This window comes from Arachis duranensis, chromosome 2 (assembly GCF_000817695.3).
Source record: "Arachis duranensis cultivar V14167 chromosome 2, aradu.V14167.gnm2.J7QH, whole genome shotgun sequence".
NCBI classification, from domain to species: Eukaryota; Viridiplantae; Streptophyta; class Magnoliopsida; order Fabales; family Fabaceae; genus Arachis; species Arachis duranensis.
The window spans coordinates 62695550-62709108 of NC_029773.3; the positions used below are offsets into that span (position 1 = coordinate 62695550).

Consider the following 13559-nt stretch of genomic DNA (forward strand, 5'->3'; position numbering starts at 1 on the left):
AGGAGGGATATGGCCACCATGATGACTGAGGTGGTTAAGTTCCCTTTCATTTCTATTTTCCTTTCCGTATTGCTTATGTTATTTTCCTACTTTCGGTTTTTTGGTATTTACTGTTTAGTGCATGACTCCTAGTTTTCTGTTTTCTTTAGTTTTTAGTTCATTTTTAGTTTTAATGCTTTTATTTTCAATGAGGCCTCATGTAATGTCCTAAAAAAATGTATTCAAAAGAAAAGAGCGAAAAGTAGTGTTTTATGTTAGAAGTTGAGTTTATTTTACAATTGTCTTGTTACATTGTATGTGGTGGTATATATACTTGTGATTGTGATTGCATTAAGAGAATGATGTATGAATTTCTTTGAACAAGAAGAATGTTGATTCTTAAGGAACAAGAACTTAGAGAAGTGTTATGAAACCTCCAAAAATGAGTAAGAGGTTGATCCTTGAATCAAAAAAATCGACAAGAAAAACCAGAACAATAGAGAAAAAGAAAGAGTAAGAAAAAGAAAAATAATGATGAAAAAGATAAAAAAGAAAGCCAAATTGCAAAGCTCTGAGCATCAATGGCTGAGACCCAATTATGTACTTGTGGTGTCTATTGTGTAACACCCTATCACCCTAAGCTTACCTCTGGCCATAAAGCAATGGGTGACAAAGTACCACGCCAGTTCTAAAGCTCATACAATAATGCATATATAAAGAAGTAATAAGACTAGAAGCTCGATATAAGGAACAAGAGTTCAAAGATAGGTAAACAGAAGAAACAAATCTTGAAGTATTCACACACGATAACTAAACATCCAAGAGTGTACTGGGCAATATATCCGGAACCAATGGCAACGAAAGACAATGTCCGTAAGGATGTAATGTTGGGCATGGGTCAAAACCGATGGATGAGATCATTACCTGCACTAGGGCTAGACATGCATCATATTTGGTTGCACATATCACTTGTGTGTGTTGACTTCGTTCTTGTAGTTGTATGTTATGTTGCTGTTTGCTTTTGTTTGTTGTTTGCTTTATGTTCTTTTGTTATGGTTTGATTGATCTGGGACACATGGCCATTATATAAAAGGCAAATCAACTTATTTCACCCTAACCCTACTAAGAACTCGCCAATTCTTACTCCTGTCTTCCTACCCCCTTCAGATAGAGAAGGTATCATTTTCTATGAGCTTGGGCAGTCTTATGTGTACGAGGATCCTGTCCTTCACAGCTTCTATGTGGTGGCCACAGAGCCTTGAGTCTGTAAGTACGTAGTTAGAGATCAGCCCTTTCAGCACTCACTAGATTCACCTCTCTTTGATCCTGATGCACTATATACTTTTCTGCTATCTTAGTTACATCTCAATTCTGTTCATCATCCTTTTGATCATGTGCATGGAAGTCTTGTTCCAGCTAGGGGTGTCAAAAATCTAGAGGAGGTAGGGATTCTCGCGGGGACTCCCACGAATGGGGCCTCGATGGCGGGTTTTCCTGCAGGGACAGGAATATGGGATAAAATCCCCCCAAAGCAGGTGTGGGACCTAAGCAGGGATTTTCGTCCTCGCATTTTTCGCAGTCCTCGAATATATTAAAATACTTAAACACCCTTTGTAGTTTATTTTCTTACTTTAGTTTTTTCGTCATTTCACCTTCCATATACATATATATATATATTGAAAATTTGAAAACCCTAATCCCTTCTCGCACTCACTAGCGCCGCTCACCCAGTCACCCTCACCCTTTCTTCGCGAACCCCCTTTCAGCATTCTCTCCATCCTCTCTGCACTCAGCTAGCCACCTCTGAACACCTCCCTCGCTACTGTTTGTTTCACCTCACCGTCTCATTCATCGCGCCATCACCGGCCACCGTAGCGTTCTCTCTCTCGACGCTTTTCTCTGTCCCACACGACGCCATCATTGCATCGTGCTGTTTCCTCTCTGCTGCGACTTTATCTTCTCTCCTTTTTCTTTGCCAACGTCGCTGCTCTGTTGAGTCTGTTCAACTCCTGTGCCGTTGTCGTCCTGCATTGCTACTCCGCATATCTACTTTTCTCTTTACCGGCGTCTCTCATCTCTCCGGCCATTTCTTTCTTGTCCCTGGTAAGATTCACTGCTCTCTCTTTTCTGCTTGGATTTTGTCATTTTACTTCATTAATTTGATTTCATGCTAATTAATAATTAGTTTCTGATAATATAATTTTTCATATTTTAAAATTCTATTTTTATCATGAATTTGATTTTGATTTATTTTTTGATATTGGTGGCTGTTATTTTTGTTAATGAACGTGGCTCTGAACTTTTGATTTTGTTGGCTATTCTGTTTATAGATATATGATTGTATTTCTAATTTTTCATCATATCTCTCTTTCTGCCATGTTGTGTTCATGCCATTCCTCCTGTGCAATACAAAAAATTCATATGACCGTGTAGTGTGTGGTTTATCATTAATTAGAAAAGGCTCTGCTTTGCTTTTAATTTTGTTTATCATTAATTAGTGATTTTTTATCCTTCTCTATTTTTTTTCATTTTTGCTTATTTATTATATATTCTTTTGTATTTGATTTAATCTTTTTTTTTTATTTTTTGAATTTTTTCTTTGTATCTGAAGTTGAACTAGAATCTAATTTAGTGTTTTTGTATTAAATCTTGTTGTTTATGTATAGGATGGATAGTTTTATCTCAACTCCTATTGAAAATAATAATGAGACAAAACCAACACATAATGATAATGTTCAACCAATTAAAGCAAATCTTCAAAAAAATTATAGTACAAATGATGCCATAATTCATCTTGTGCTTGATAACTTTTATTTAATATATGGTACTTTTGTTTATAATGTATGTTAATATATTCATGTTTGTGATGTATTTTAATAGAGAACATGAAATTGTTTATTGGAAGTTGTATTCTGACAATGAAAAAACATATATTTGATGTTGAAGACGTTATTTTATGTTTTTTTTTTTAGAATTTAAGTTGTATTTTAACATTTTATTTTATGGACTATGATTTGTTATTTTGTATTTCTGGACTCGTAAGTTGTAATCTTGAATAAGATATGTTTGTGTGTTGTAATAATATTTTGTGGTTTTTTTATTTTTTAAAATTTTTCACTATAATTTCCATATAAATGTTCAATATAAGGAGACGGGTAATAGGGCCCGCGGAGAACGGAGATGGGGACAATTATCTCCTATGGCGGGGATCGGGGCAGGGATGGAGATAAAATCTGGAGGCGGGGATCAGGACATTCCCGCCCTCGCCCCACCCCATTAACATCCCTAGTTCCAGCACAGCAGGATGGTTAGGCGGTGCCTGAGCCTGGCCCTGTCGTCAATGATTATATCCCTGAGTTTCCTCCAGTAGGTTTGGATATATCGATAGAGTTTCTTTCTACTCGCTCCTTTGACCCTTTCACCATAGAGCCTATCAAAACTTTCGTTGCAGCTTCTGGTCAGCCCTTAGTAGTTGGGCAGATTTTTCCTAGTGGTACAGTTTTCGTGGGCGACAACAATGATGGTAGTCCCCAAAGTATATCAGAGGTCATCGTTATTTCTAACGACGAGGACATCGAAGAGATAGAGATTGTGGATCTGACTTCTGAGGATGATGAGGATCCTGAGATGGATATAGAGATCATGGACTTGACTTCTGACAGTGATTAGGTAGCGACATTAGCATCTTCTTTTTGCAATTCTTTGGTTTAGTGTTTCTTTTTTCTTAGACTCTCACTTTTATTTTTCAGGAGATCAGGTTAGAAGATTAGGCTAGTCTGGACGTCAGATTAGGGGCTTCTTATATGGGCCAGACCTCGAAGATGTTTTGAGTTGTATATATATTCGTGGCTGTGAGAGAGTAACTAACTTTTCATCTTTTGAGTGCTATATATATATATTAACCCGATTACAGGTTTGATATTATTAATAATAGTGTCGGTGTAGTTTTAAGTTGGTAACACTTGATGTTTCGATATGAGCATGCCATACTGAATATTGGGTCGTTACAAGTTACAACCGGCATTTACTAGATCCCACCACCTTCCTTTTCAAGGATGACCCAATCGCATTTCTCTTCATCTCCTGGGTCGACAGCTTCTGCCACCCCAACGCCACCGTCACCAACCTCTCCCCTTCCCTCTGCTGCCTCGATCTCTAGTTCTTTGCCTACTAGAAGGTCATCGCTGATGACACCGGCTCCTACCTTTTTTTCTTCGTTGTGCTCAACGACCTCCTCTCCCCTTGTAATGTTGTCCTTGACCGCGGATTCCGATGGATTCAGCATCTTAAGTTCTTCATCAAGTCCCCTAAAGACTCCACCGACTATGAATCCCTATTGAAGAGGAAAATCAAAGCCATATGAATTACCACACAACTGACCTTTTTTCAAGACAAGATTACTTATAAGGTGTTGCTGATGATCTTGGATCCAATTTATGAGGTTCAATTTTCAAGTAAGAGTTTCGCCTTTCATCCCAATAAGACTCCTCACATTGTGTTAAAGGTTATTAAGAAGAGTTTTGCATGGTATTTATGATATATGAAAGGTGATTTAAATAGTTGATTTATGTGGTAATAGAAGATTGAAAAAGTTTGGATTTTAGAAAAAAAGAAATAATAGTAGAATTGAGATTGAAAATAAAGGAGTAAAGTACCAACCCGGTCCCTATCCATTTTCCCGAATGACAACGCGATCCATTTTGGTTCCTGACTCTATGCTCCGTCTGCCAACGCGGTCCTTCTGTCATTTTCACGGTGAAAATTTGACAAAAATTGCTGATGTGTGTAGGCGTGTGGATGACATGGATGGTTTGGGTGGTTACGTGGAAGATGGAAACCCACGTGACTAGGTGAAATGGACAAAGGTCCTTTCTGTCCTCGTCCACAACACAAAAATGCCATCATTTTGAGGTTTTCAGGCGTCTTTATTAGACGAGTCTGGTCGTCTATCTCCCCTGTTTCGTGTATGGAACTGATACCACCATGAGCAATAGCAGAGATCGTGGGAGTGGAAGAGATGCGTCGAACGATGAGGGTAGGAGTATTTTTGTGAGCTCCGTTGGCAGTGCTGGAGCGAGGAAGAAGAAAAAATTCGTTGCCCCGAAATGCAATTGTGGGATTCATGCAATTCTATTCATGTCGTCAACACAGTCAAACCCTAATAGGCTATTCTTTGGATGCCCAAATTTCAAGGTATGAAATAATTAGTTATGTTCATATTCCTGCCAAGATCTGTAGCAAGCATCTCTTCATTGCAATTCTAGTTTTTTCTTTTTTTACTTTGCAGACTGCAGAATCTCATTGTAAATATTTTCTATGGCTGGATGAATATGTTTCACTATTTGAAGAGGAGGAAATAAATGATGACAACCTTTATGGTCGGAGTCCAAAGCAAAATCATTTGTTGGATGCAGCTGTTTCGATGGAGATGAAAGTGACTAAGTTAGAGGACATAATTTCTGGGTTAGAGTTGCAGATGAAAAATTCTAGGTACGTTAAGTGTAATAGGGGTTTTAGTTATCCATTGATGGCTGTTGTGTTTGTATTTGGAGTTGTATTTGCAAATTATCTCCGTTAAATTGGATAGCAGATAGTAAGTCTATGATGTTGTTTTTGTTTTGGAAGTGCCAGTTGCTGAAATAGTTGTATCACTTAACAGTGTAAATCCGAATTTATTAAACGGAATAACTGTGTTGGTTGTTTAGAAAAGATTGACTGTGTCAAAAAATAGAATGTGTTATACTCAAGTTCTTTCATTCCATGAAAAGCAATCCAATAATAACTAACAATAATATGTAACATTAATAACTTCGTACAGTAACCAAATGTCAACATATTATGCACAAGGTGACTCCAAAAGTGGGTAACATATAGCCCTATACCAACATTAGCAACACAAAGATAAATAGAGTATTATAGGTCCTTAATTTATACAGGCTATCAAAACAAAAAGTAAAAGACTGTTTGTTGTGGCTGTATGTAAACTAGTTTATCAAAAAGACAACATCTACTTGTTGGAATATAAACCTAGGACTACACTTCTAGTTCTTTCTAGGAGGCCTAAATCCAGGAGTGGGAATGAACTTGAATAGTCTTGATGCATTCCCGAAAGTTGTTGCGGTCATTGTCTCGGCACTAAGTCCATGTTGTGTGCTGATAGGAGTGAGAGGCCTGAAGTGAGGTCCAAGGATTGGAGGACTCTGATTCACTATAGAAGCTTGAACATAGGTGGAGGAAATTGGTGGCCTAACAATTGGTTGCTTCATCCTTTGTGTAGGTGGGTTATTCAAGTTGGGGGTTTCAGATGCTCCCTGTAAACCAATAGTATTGCATTATGTGAAACAAAAATAAGATTAAGACATTGCTATTTATAGTGCAATTGTGAATTATGTCACTTACAACTTCTGGTCGGGGAGCAGACTGTGAAAGAGGAATTTTATCTCCTTGTCCCATTGTTATACCTTCTTTTGGTGTTGATTTAGGTAGCTTCTTTTTTTTTTTTTTTGCCTTTGTCTAAACTACTTACCACAGGATCTAGAAAAGTTCCTTTAACACTAGCATTCAGATTGTTTTCCTCACTAAACTGGTTCTATGTGGGTCATTATACAGAGATGGCAATTAAATGCTTCATCAAATTTTACAATGACAATTAAAACCCTGACCAACCTATCATGTGACACTTAAATCCTTAACCATTTTGATTATATGACAAATCAAACCCTAAAGAAGCTATACCTGTGTGGTGCTAGCAGAGTCTATTGCTGGAGCAAACTTCTTCAAAGCCCTCCTTTTCTTCTTGGTCATAAGCTTCCAATTAGGATCTTTGGGTGGATTGGAGCATGTTTTGTAGTAATGACCCGTTTGGCCACACTTGTTACAAGTCACCTCGAATGTCTTCTTAGCCTTGTGGGAATGCATCTTCGTCTCCACAGAATCGACTTTTCTCTTTATTTTTGGACGATGGGTAGCTTTCTTAATTGGGGGAGGTAGTGGCTGTGGTGAATCAGTTGGGGTCCAGTATTCTTCATTGTTAACTGGACTAATGCAGTTTCTTCAATCCTACATCAATCTAAACAGCCGATCCTAATAATCTGTTCCAACTTTCAATAATTTTTGAATACATCTCTACACTTTCATCTTATTTAAATACATAAAACTCCTAGGATATGGCAACAGAAATAATATTTTAACCTCTCTCTACCCCACCACGGTTGAATGAGGACCACACACAAGCAAAACAGTGAAAGGGACAGTAGCGACACCAACCTCAGCAATCAGTGCTGTGTGTCGAACCGTTACTTCTATCAACAGCGCCGTCCAACAACCATCTACGTTTCCGTCAGAAGTTTCGTCAGCAACCTTGTCACCAAATTTTTCACCACTCACCCTTGCCTTGATGGAGAAGAGAGTTGTCTGTTAGGGTTTAGAATGTAATTGTGTTAGAGGATCAAGGAGTCTTTAGGGGATAACATATAAGGTGCGAAACCAAACGACGCTTGAAAACCTCAAAACGATGGCGTTTTTGTGTTGTGGACGAGGACAGAAAGGACCCTGTCCATTTCACCTAGCCACGTGTGCTTCTATCTTCCACGTAACCACCCAAGCCATTCATGTCATCCACTCGCCTACACACGTCAGTAATTTCCGTCAAGTTTTCGCTGTAAAAATGACAGAAAGATTGCGTTGGCAGACGAAACACAGAGTCAGAGACCGAAATGGATCATATTTTTTATTAAGAGTTGCGTTGTCATTTGGAAAAATGGATAAGGATCGAATTGATACTTTACTCAAAATAAAGAGTTAGAATAATTTAAAAATTTTATTAAAAATCAACAAAAAAAATTAAAATTTATATATTTTTATCACATAAAACCTATTTTTTTTTTTTTTATGGAGATAAGGTTAGTGTCGTTGTTTGATGAGTATTTTTATCTACTTCGCAAAGTTCAAGGGTATAAATGGGTTTTTCTCCAATAATATAACGAATTCGAAGTGTAATTTATTCATGACCATTTTTACTCTAGAAACAAAGAACAGACACACACAGAGCACGGATTTGTGGTGTTGGATTGGAAGGGTGCTGATCAAGGAGCAACAACATCAACTATGGAGCAACTAATTTCGGATGTTTCTCACTTCCACCATACCCCTTATTATTGGTAAGCCCCCGGTTCAACCCCTCTCTCTCTCTCTCTCTCTCTCTCTCTCTAGGGTTTTGGGTTTTGGTTCTGTGTTTTCTTTTCCATGGAGAATCTTTACAGGGCCCACTTTTCCTTTATCATGTTTAGCCTCTATTTAATTTTTTAATTATTTTTTGCACAATTAAGCGGAATGGGTGTAGACGTCAACTAACATTTTGTGTGTGATGAATTCTATTTTTGTACTATGTTCTTAACTTCAGCTACTAATTTACTATTTATCAACATCTTCACTCTTGACTAGCGTTGATTTGATTTCCTATTCTCCATTGGTAGGGATCAATAAAAAAATAGCGATGATGTTGCATTCTTTACATCTAACAAGACCCTAACTATATGCATGTTCATTGTTGACTACCATATTGAGTCTCATCTTCACTCTAAAGCTGATATTCCAGCTCTGCTATCTACTTATGATGATTATTTTTTTCTTCCTGTGATTTATTTTCAGTGAGGAGAATGTATATTTGCTTTGCAAGAAGTTGTGCACTGATGGGATAGCCAATGCTGAAGGATCTGATATTTTTGTTGTTTTCATTTCCAATGAAAAGAAGCAGGCATGTGCCATTTCATATACATTATTATTTATTCTTAGTCTTAGGGGAGATTTGTAATTTGCTTGCTAGTTTTCTTGTTCAAGGTGATTCACCTTGCACCCGTCAGTATGTGGAGGAAATAATGCTTCTGTGAAAGGAAACAATTCTTTGATTCTGCACTATTAGCAGGTTCAACATGACCAAAGTATTGGAACATAACCATTATTAAGCTTTCATCACACAACACACACACAAAAGCACAAGTGGACACACAGTATCCTCAATTCCTCATGCTTTATTAATGGTATGTGGACAGAGTATTGATTACATGTTTAAGTCTCTGCAACCCTTTCTTTTGTTGCATTGCAATTTATAAGCACTTGAATTGTAGCAATAAGGCACAGGCACATTACCATTCTTACATGTCTGATATGTGTATGCGTTGTACCTTACAGGAGACCTAACATTCTAACAAGTGTCTGCACTTGTACAATTCAAAAAAAAAAAGTCTCATAATGTCTTGGTCAAGAATGGATAAAACAAAGTGAAAATCATTTAAAATTTGAAATATGAAGAAAGCAAGAAAGTTTGATATGTTTTATTATACCTTAAGTATTTTTTTATTATGAACAAGGAAATTAAGGAGAGCATTTTTGAAATTATGAATAATGAGTATTTTTTTAGTAAATTTTTACGTGTCTTGTGACTTGTGTTTGTTGTCCATTGTCTATCATTGTCTGTCCTACATAGGATTGAAGAGTTATTTATCATTTTTGTTCCAAAATGATAATAATTAACACCTGAATTATTTGTCTCTCCTTCTATAGATCCCACTCTGGAATCAGAAGGCTAGCCACAGAGCAGATGGCGTTATTCTCTGGGATTATCATGTAATTTGCATTCAGGTATTGCGAAATATGTATTCCTTCCAATGAGTTTAGGCAACCGGTTTACGAAATTTTAAAATCAGTTTATTGTATATTTAGATGGTTATTGCACAGATCATTAATATACTTTTCTCGTAATTGTCATTACAGATAAATCAAGGGGGTGGCCCTCCTCAAGTTTGGGATTTAGATTCAAGTCTTCCTTTTCCTTCCCCTCTACCTTCATATATATCTGAAACAATTCGACCATCTTTCAAGCTATTTTCTGATTTTAATAGGTACTTATGCCACACTAGCTTCCTTCTTTTTTAACCCCCCCACCCCTTTTAATGGAACTATATCGGTCCCCAATTGTCGAGTATCTAATGGATGGCATTTGGTACACAACAGGATCTATCTCAAGTTATAAACTCAAAATATTCTACACTGCAATAATCAGAATGTGTGTCATGGCAACCATAATTGAACTCACAAGCACAGTATCTGCAATCATGATTTCATCAAAGACTGCACTGTTTAAATAATCTTTGGTTTGATAAATGCTCATTCTTGGTTGACTAATGAACCTCTTACTATGTAAAGGTTTAGAGTAGTATGCATGTTCATAACAACCATTTTTCATGCTATTAAATACTTTTCAAGGTATGTTTAAGAACATGTTCTAATCAAGCATATGCCACCTATTCAATATCTTGGTTTCAAAATGTATTTGTTCATGGCATTTTATTATGTTGGCCTTGTCCTTTCAGAATTTCAAAATAACTCATGGAATTTTGATTGGTTATATTTGACACTAAAGCATTAGAGTTTGGTTTCTTTTGAAATCAGGTTATTTCGTGTTGTGCATGCTCCGATATTCCTTCGTTGTTTTGCATCTGACAGAAGACACATGAAAGATTCTGATGGAAACTGGATGCAAGAACCTCCTCAGCATGAACCCATTGTTGCTGAAGGTAATGACTTGAACTAGTTCTTTTACAAAATTAAGCTGCTTTGCTTTCACACATGCACACACATATATAAGGAGAGAATCCGTTCATTTTAAGTTTGAGAGAAGTAAATCTTGACTATTTTGGACTAATAGTGTTGATCGTCGTATATATGTATGTTTATACAGTCAACCATACAGCCAATATTTGCTCCTCTTACCTCATATAAAAACATCCCTGAATAAAAATTTGATAATATTAAATGCCAATTTCACATGGTTCTGAAATCTGATGTATTTTATACTCCTGCCTTATTCAATTTGATTTTGGTTCTAAGTTTTAACATTCATCAAACTTAAAATAGCATCACTGTAAACTTATGTTATTGATTGAGTAAATGGTCAAAATCGTTACTGAAAGGTCAGTCATTCTTCAAATTGGTATCTGAAAGATTCTTTTAACTAAATTCCTTCCTTAAAGATTGTTAGTTAATCACGTTAGTCATTTCGTCTATTCCTTAGCTGACGCTGTTAAGGAAAACTGATGTAGCCCGTTAAGTGTCATCTCAGCAAAAACACACTTGGCAGTCCTAATTGGCTGCGGACATTACAACTGTTTGAAATTAGATCAAATAAGTTTCCAATTGATGAACCCTAATCCCAAAATTATGTAGTGGTCAAAACCAAAAGATAGGCACACAAACCACAACTCAAACAAGTCCAGATCATGATTTGAAACCTAATAATTAATACTAATTCCATATGATATCAGATAGCAAAGCTAAATTGCCAAACTTTTAAAGAGAAAAACATTTGCAAACTAAATAAAAGTTCAATCGTAGAGATGAACATCATTGAGTGACTAGAGATTTAAATCAAGTTGAGCATTCCTAAATTTTAGAAATTCACAACACATCAGATCTTCTGCATCCACAAAAGTCAACTCAAGGGACAATTTCCAATGAAACTTCTAGATTCAACCCCAACACCACAACCCATTACAAATATCACAAACCCCATCTCGATTTTTCCCATTAAACTCAAAACAATTGAAAAAATCGTAGCTTTTTCAATAATAGCCCTGAAAATCAAAACCCTTAACCAAAATCAAAACTAATTCATTGCATGAGTAAAAGGGCGAACTGACCCAAACGAAAATATGCCAAATTCAATACACGCCTTGGACCCAGAGAATCAACAACCACCATCAAGCAGAAGCAGAAGCAGAGGAAGAAGCTTCTTATTCGGATGATGATCTGTCCTCCTTCCTCAGCAAGAAGCCTGACAGGAACATGGCCCTGCTTGACGATTACGAGGCCGATGAGCTCGACTTCGAATTTGGCCCCAATCGCTGAAGTGGTTCTTCTCTTTTCCTTGGTTTCGTTGTGGGTTTGTTTCAAGTTGTTTTCTGTAAATGGATTAATACGTTCCCTGGCATACATTATCCAGTTTTTCCTTTGATAAATGACGCTGATGAAGAAAGCTTATTCCCCGTCTCTTGGGTGAAGATGAAATGTCAAGGTTAGAGAAACAGAGTGTGCTGTTATGGAATGAAAAGAGTGAAGTGAAGGTATAATATGAGGAATTGAAGAGGTATAGGTTTTGATAATCAAAATGGCACCGTTTCAATCAATCCCCCACTCTAGCATCAAAATGGTGTTGCTTAGCAATGTGCTAAGATGTTACTTAACGGGCCACATCAATTTTCGTTAACAGCATCAGCTAAGGAATAGACGGAAGGACGAACGTGATTAACTAAAAATTTTTCAGGGGCGAATTTGATTAAAAAAAATCTTTCGGGTACTATTTTGGAGAATGAGTGATCTTTCAGAGACGATTTTGACTATTTACTCATTATTGAGTACTACATCCTAAGTCAGTGTATCAAAGAGATGGATTTCTTCCAACTATTATCTAGTTACTTGCAAGGGGACTATAAAAGAGCAAATTTATAGCAGGCTCGATTTTGGAATTGAGTACATTGACCTAGTGATCACTATTCTTATCGATGAAGCCAGGATATGTTAATTTAATTCCACTAAGTTATGATATAACAGCATTGATATTGGAATTACTATAATTATAGAACTGGATGGAACATTAGTAGAATTATTAGGGAAACTGAAGATATAGTTGAGATAGATCATAGAAAAGGGATGAATCATATATAAGAGAGGAATGTAATCAAGGAGAAGAAAGTTCTAAGATATTTCACAATTCATATAATGAGTGTTATAATACCGATATCCTATTTATACTGTTCTCACTTAGAACTTAGCCCAACTATTGTAATTGGGTCCAATCCAGTTATATCATTACATATGCAGTTACCAAACAGTTTTCTGTTAATGGTAAAAGGTTAACCTGTTAGGGTAACGTTCGAGTTTAGGAATTGTGCTTTTTTGTTTATACTGGGAAAAGAAAATATCATGCTATATAATGTAAGTTGTTCTTCTTCATGCTTATGGTTCTTTGTTTGTGCAGACGGAACAGTGCATAATCTGAATGAATACATAAACATATCTGCTGCAAATGCTACTACTGATTTCAGTTCGATCAAACATGAACTTTATACACAGAAACATGGTGTCGTGATAAAGGAAAATCAGCTGGAGGAATTATTTTCCCAGATTGCTTTACAATAGGTATATTATCCCTAATCAGTGCTTTGCTTCCGCTGCTTGTACATAAGTTAGCATTCATTTCCCCCTTCCCCCATTGTTTTTTGGTTCTTTTAAGGATGCTGGTTAAATATTGTTTATCTTAAATGGGTAAGCATGAAAATGTTTATGTTGTATGAATTGTTACTGAGTGATAATATACTAGGAAAGCAAATCTAAGTTCCATTATGTTGTTTTAGGAGCATTACAACATGTTTCCTGTGACTTATAAAATTTTAAAAAGGAAAATGATAATGCCACTCCATACCTGAATTTTTTGCATTTTGCATGAATTTGTAGAAAAAAGGAGTTACATTATCAAAATAAGAGTTCTAATATCCATATCCTTTTAAAAAATGTAAAACTATTCT

General features: G+C 36.3%; 1 protein-coding gene across 1 annotated transcript; it reads left to right on the forward strand.

Moving 5' to 3' along the window:
- Window positions 1-7956: 7956 nt before the first annotated feature.
- On the forward strand, window positions 7957-13325 carry LOC107474618 (protein N-terminal glutamine amidohydrolase). Its single transcript, XM_016094256.3, has 6 exons — window positions 7957-8138; window positions 8629-8734; window positions 9541-9618; window positions 9751-9878; window positions 10429-10553; window positions 13013-13325. The coding sequence occupies exons 1-6, from the start codon at window positions 8086-8088 to the stop codon at window positions 13171-13173; spliced, it is 651 nt and encodes a 216-aa protein (XP_015949742.1). The 5' UTR covers window positions 7957-8085; the 3' UTR covers window positions 13174-13325.
- Window positions 13326-13559: the final 234 nt, after the last annotated feature.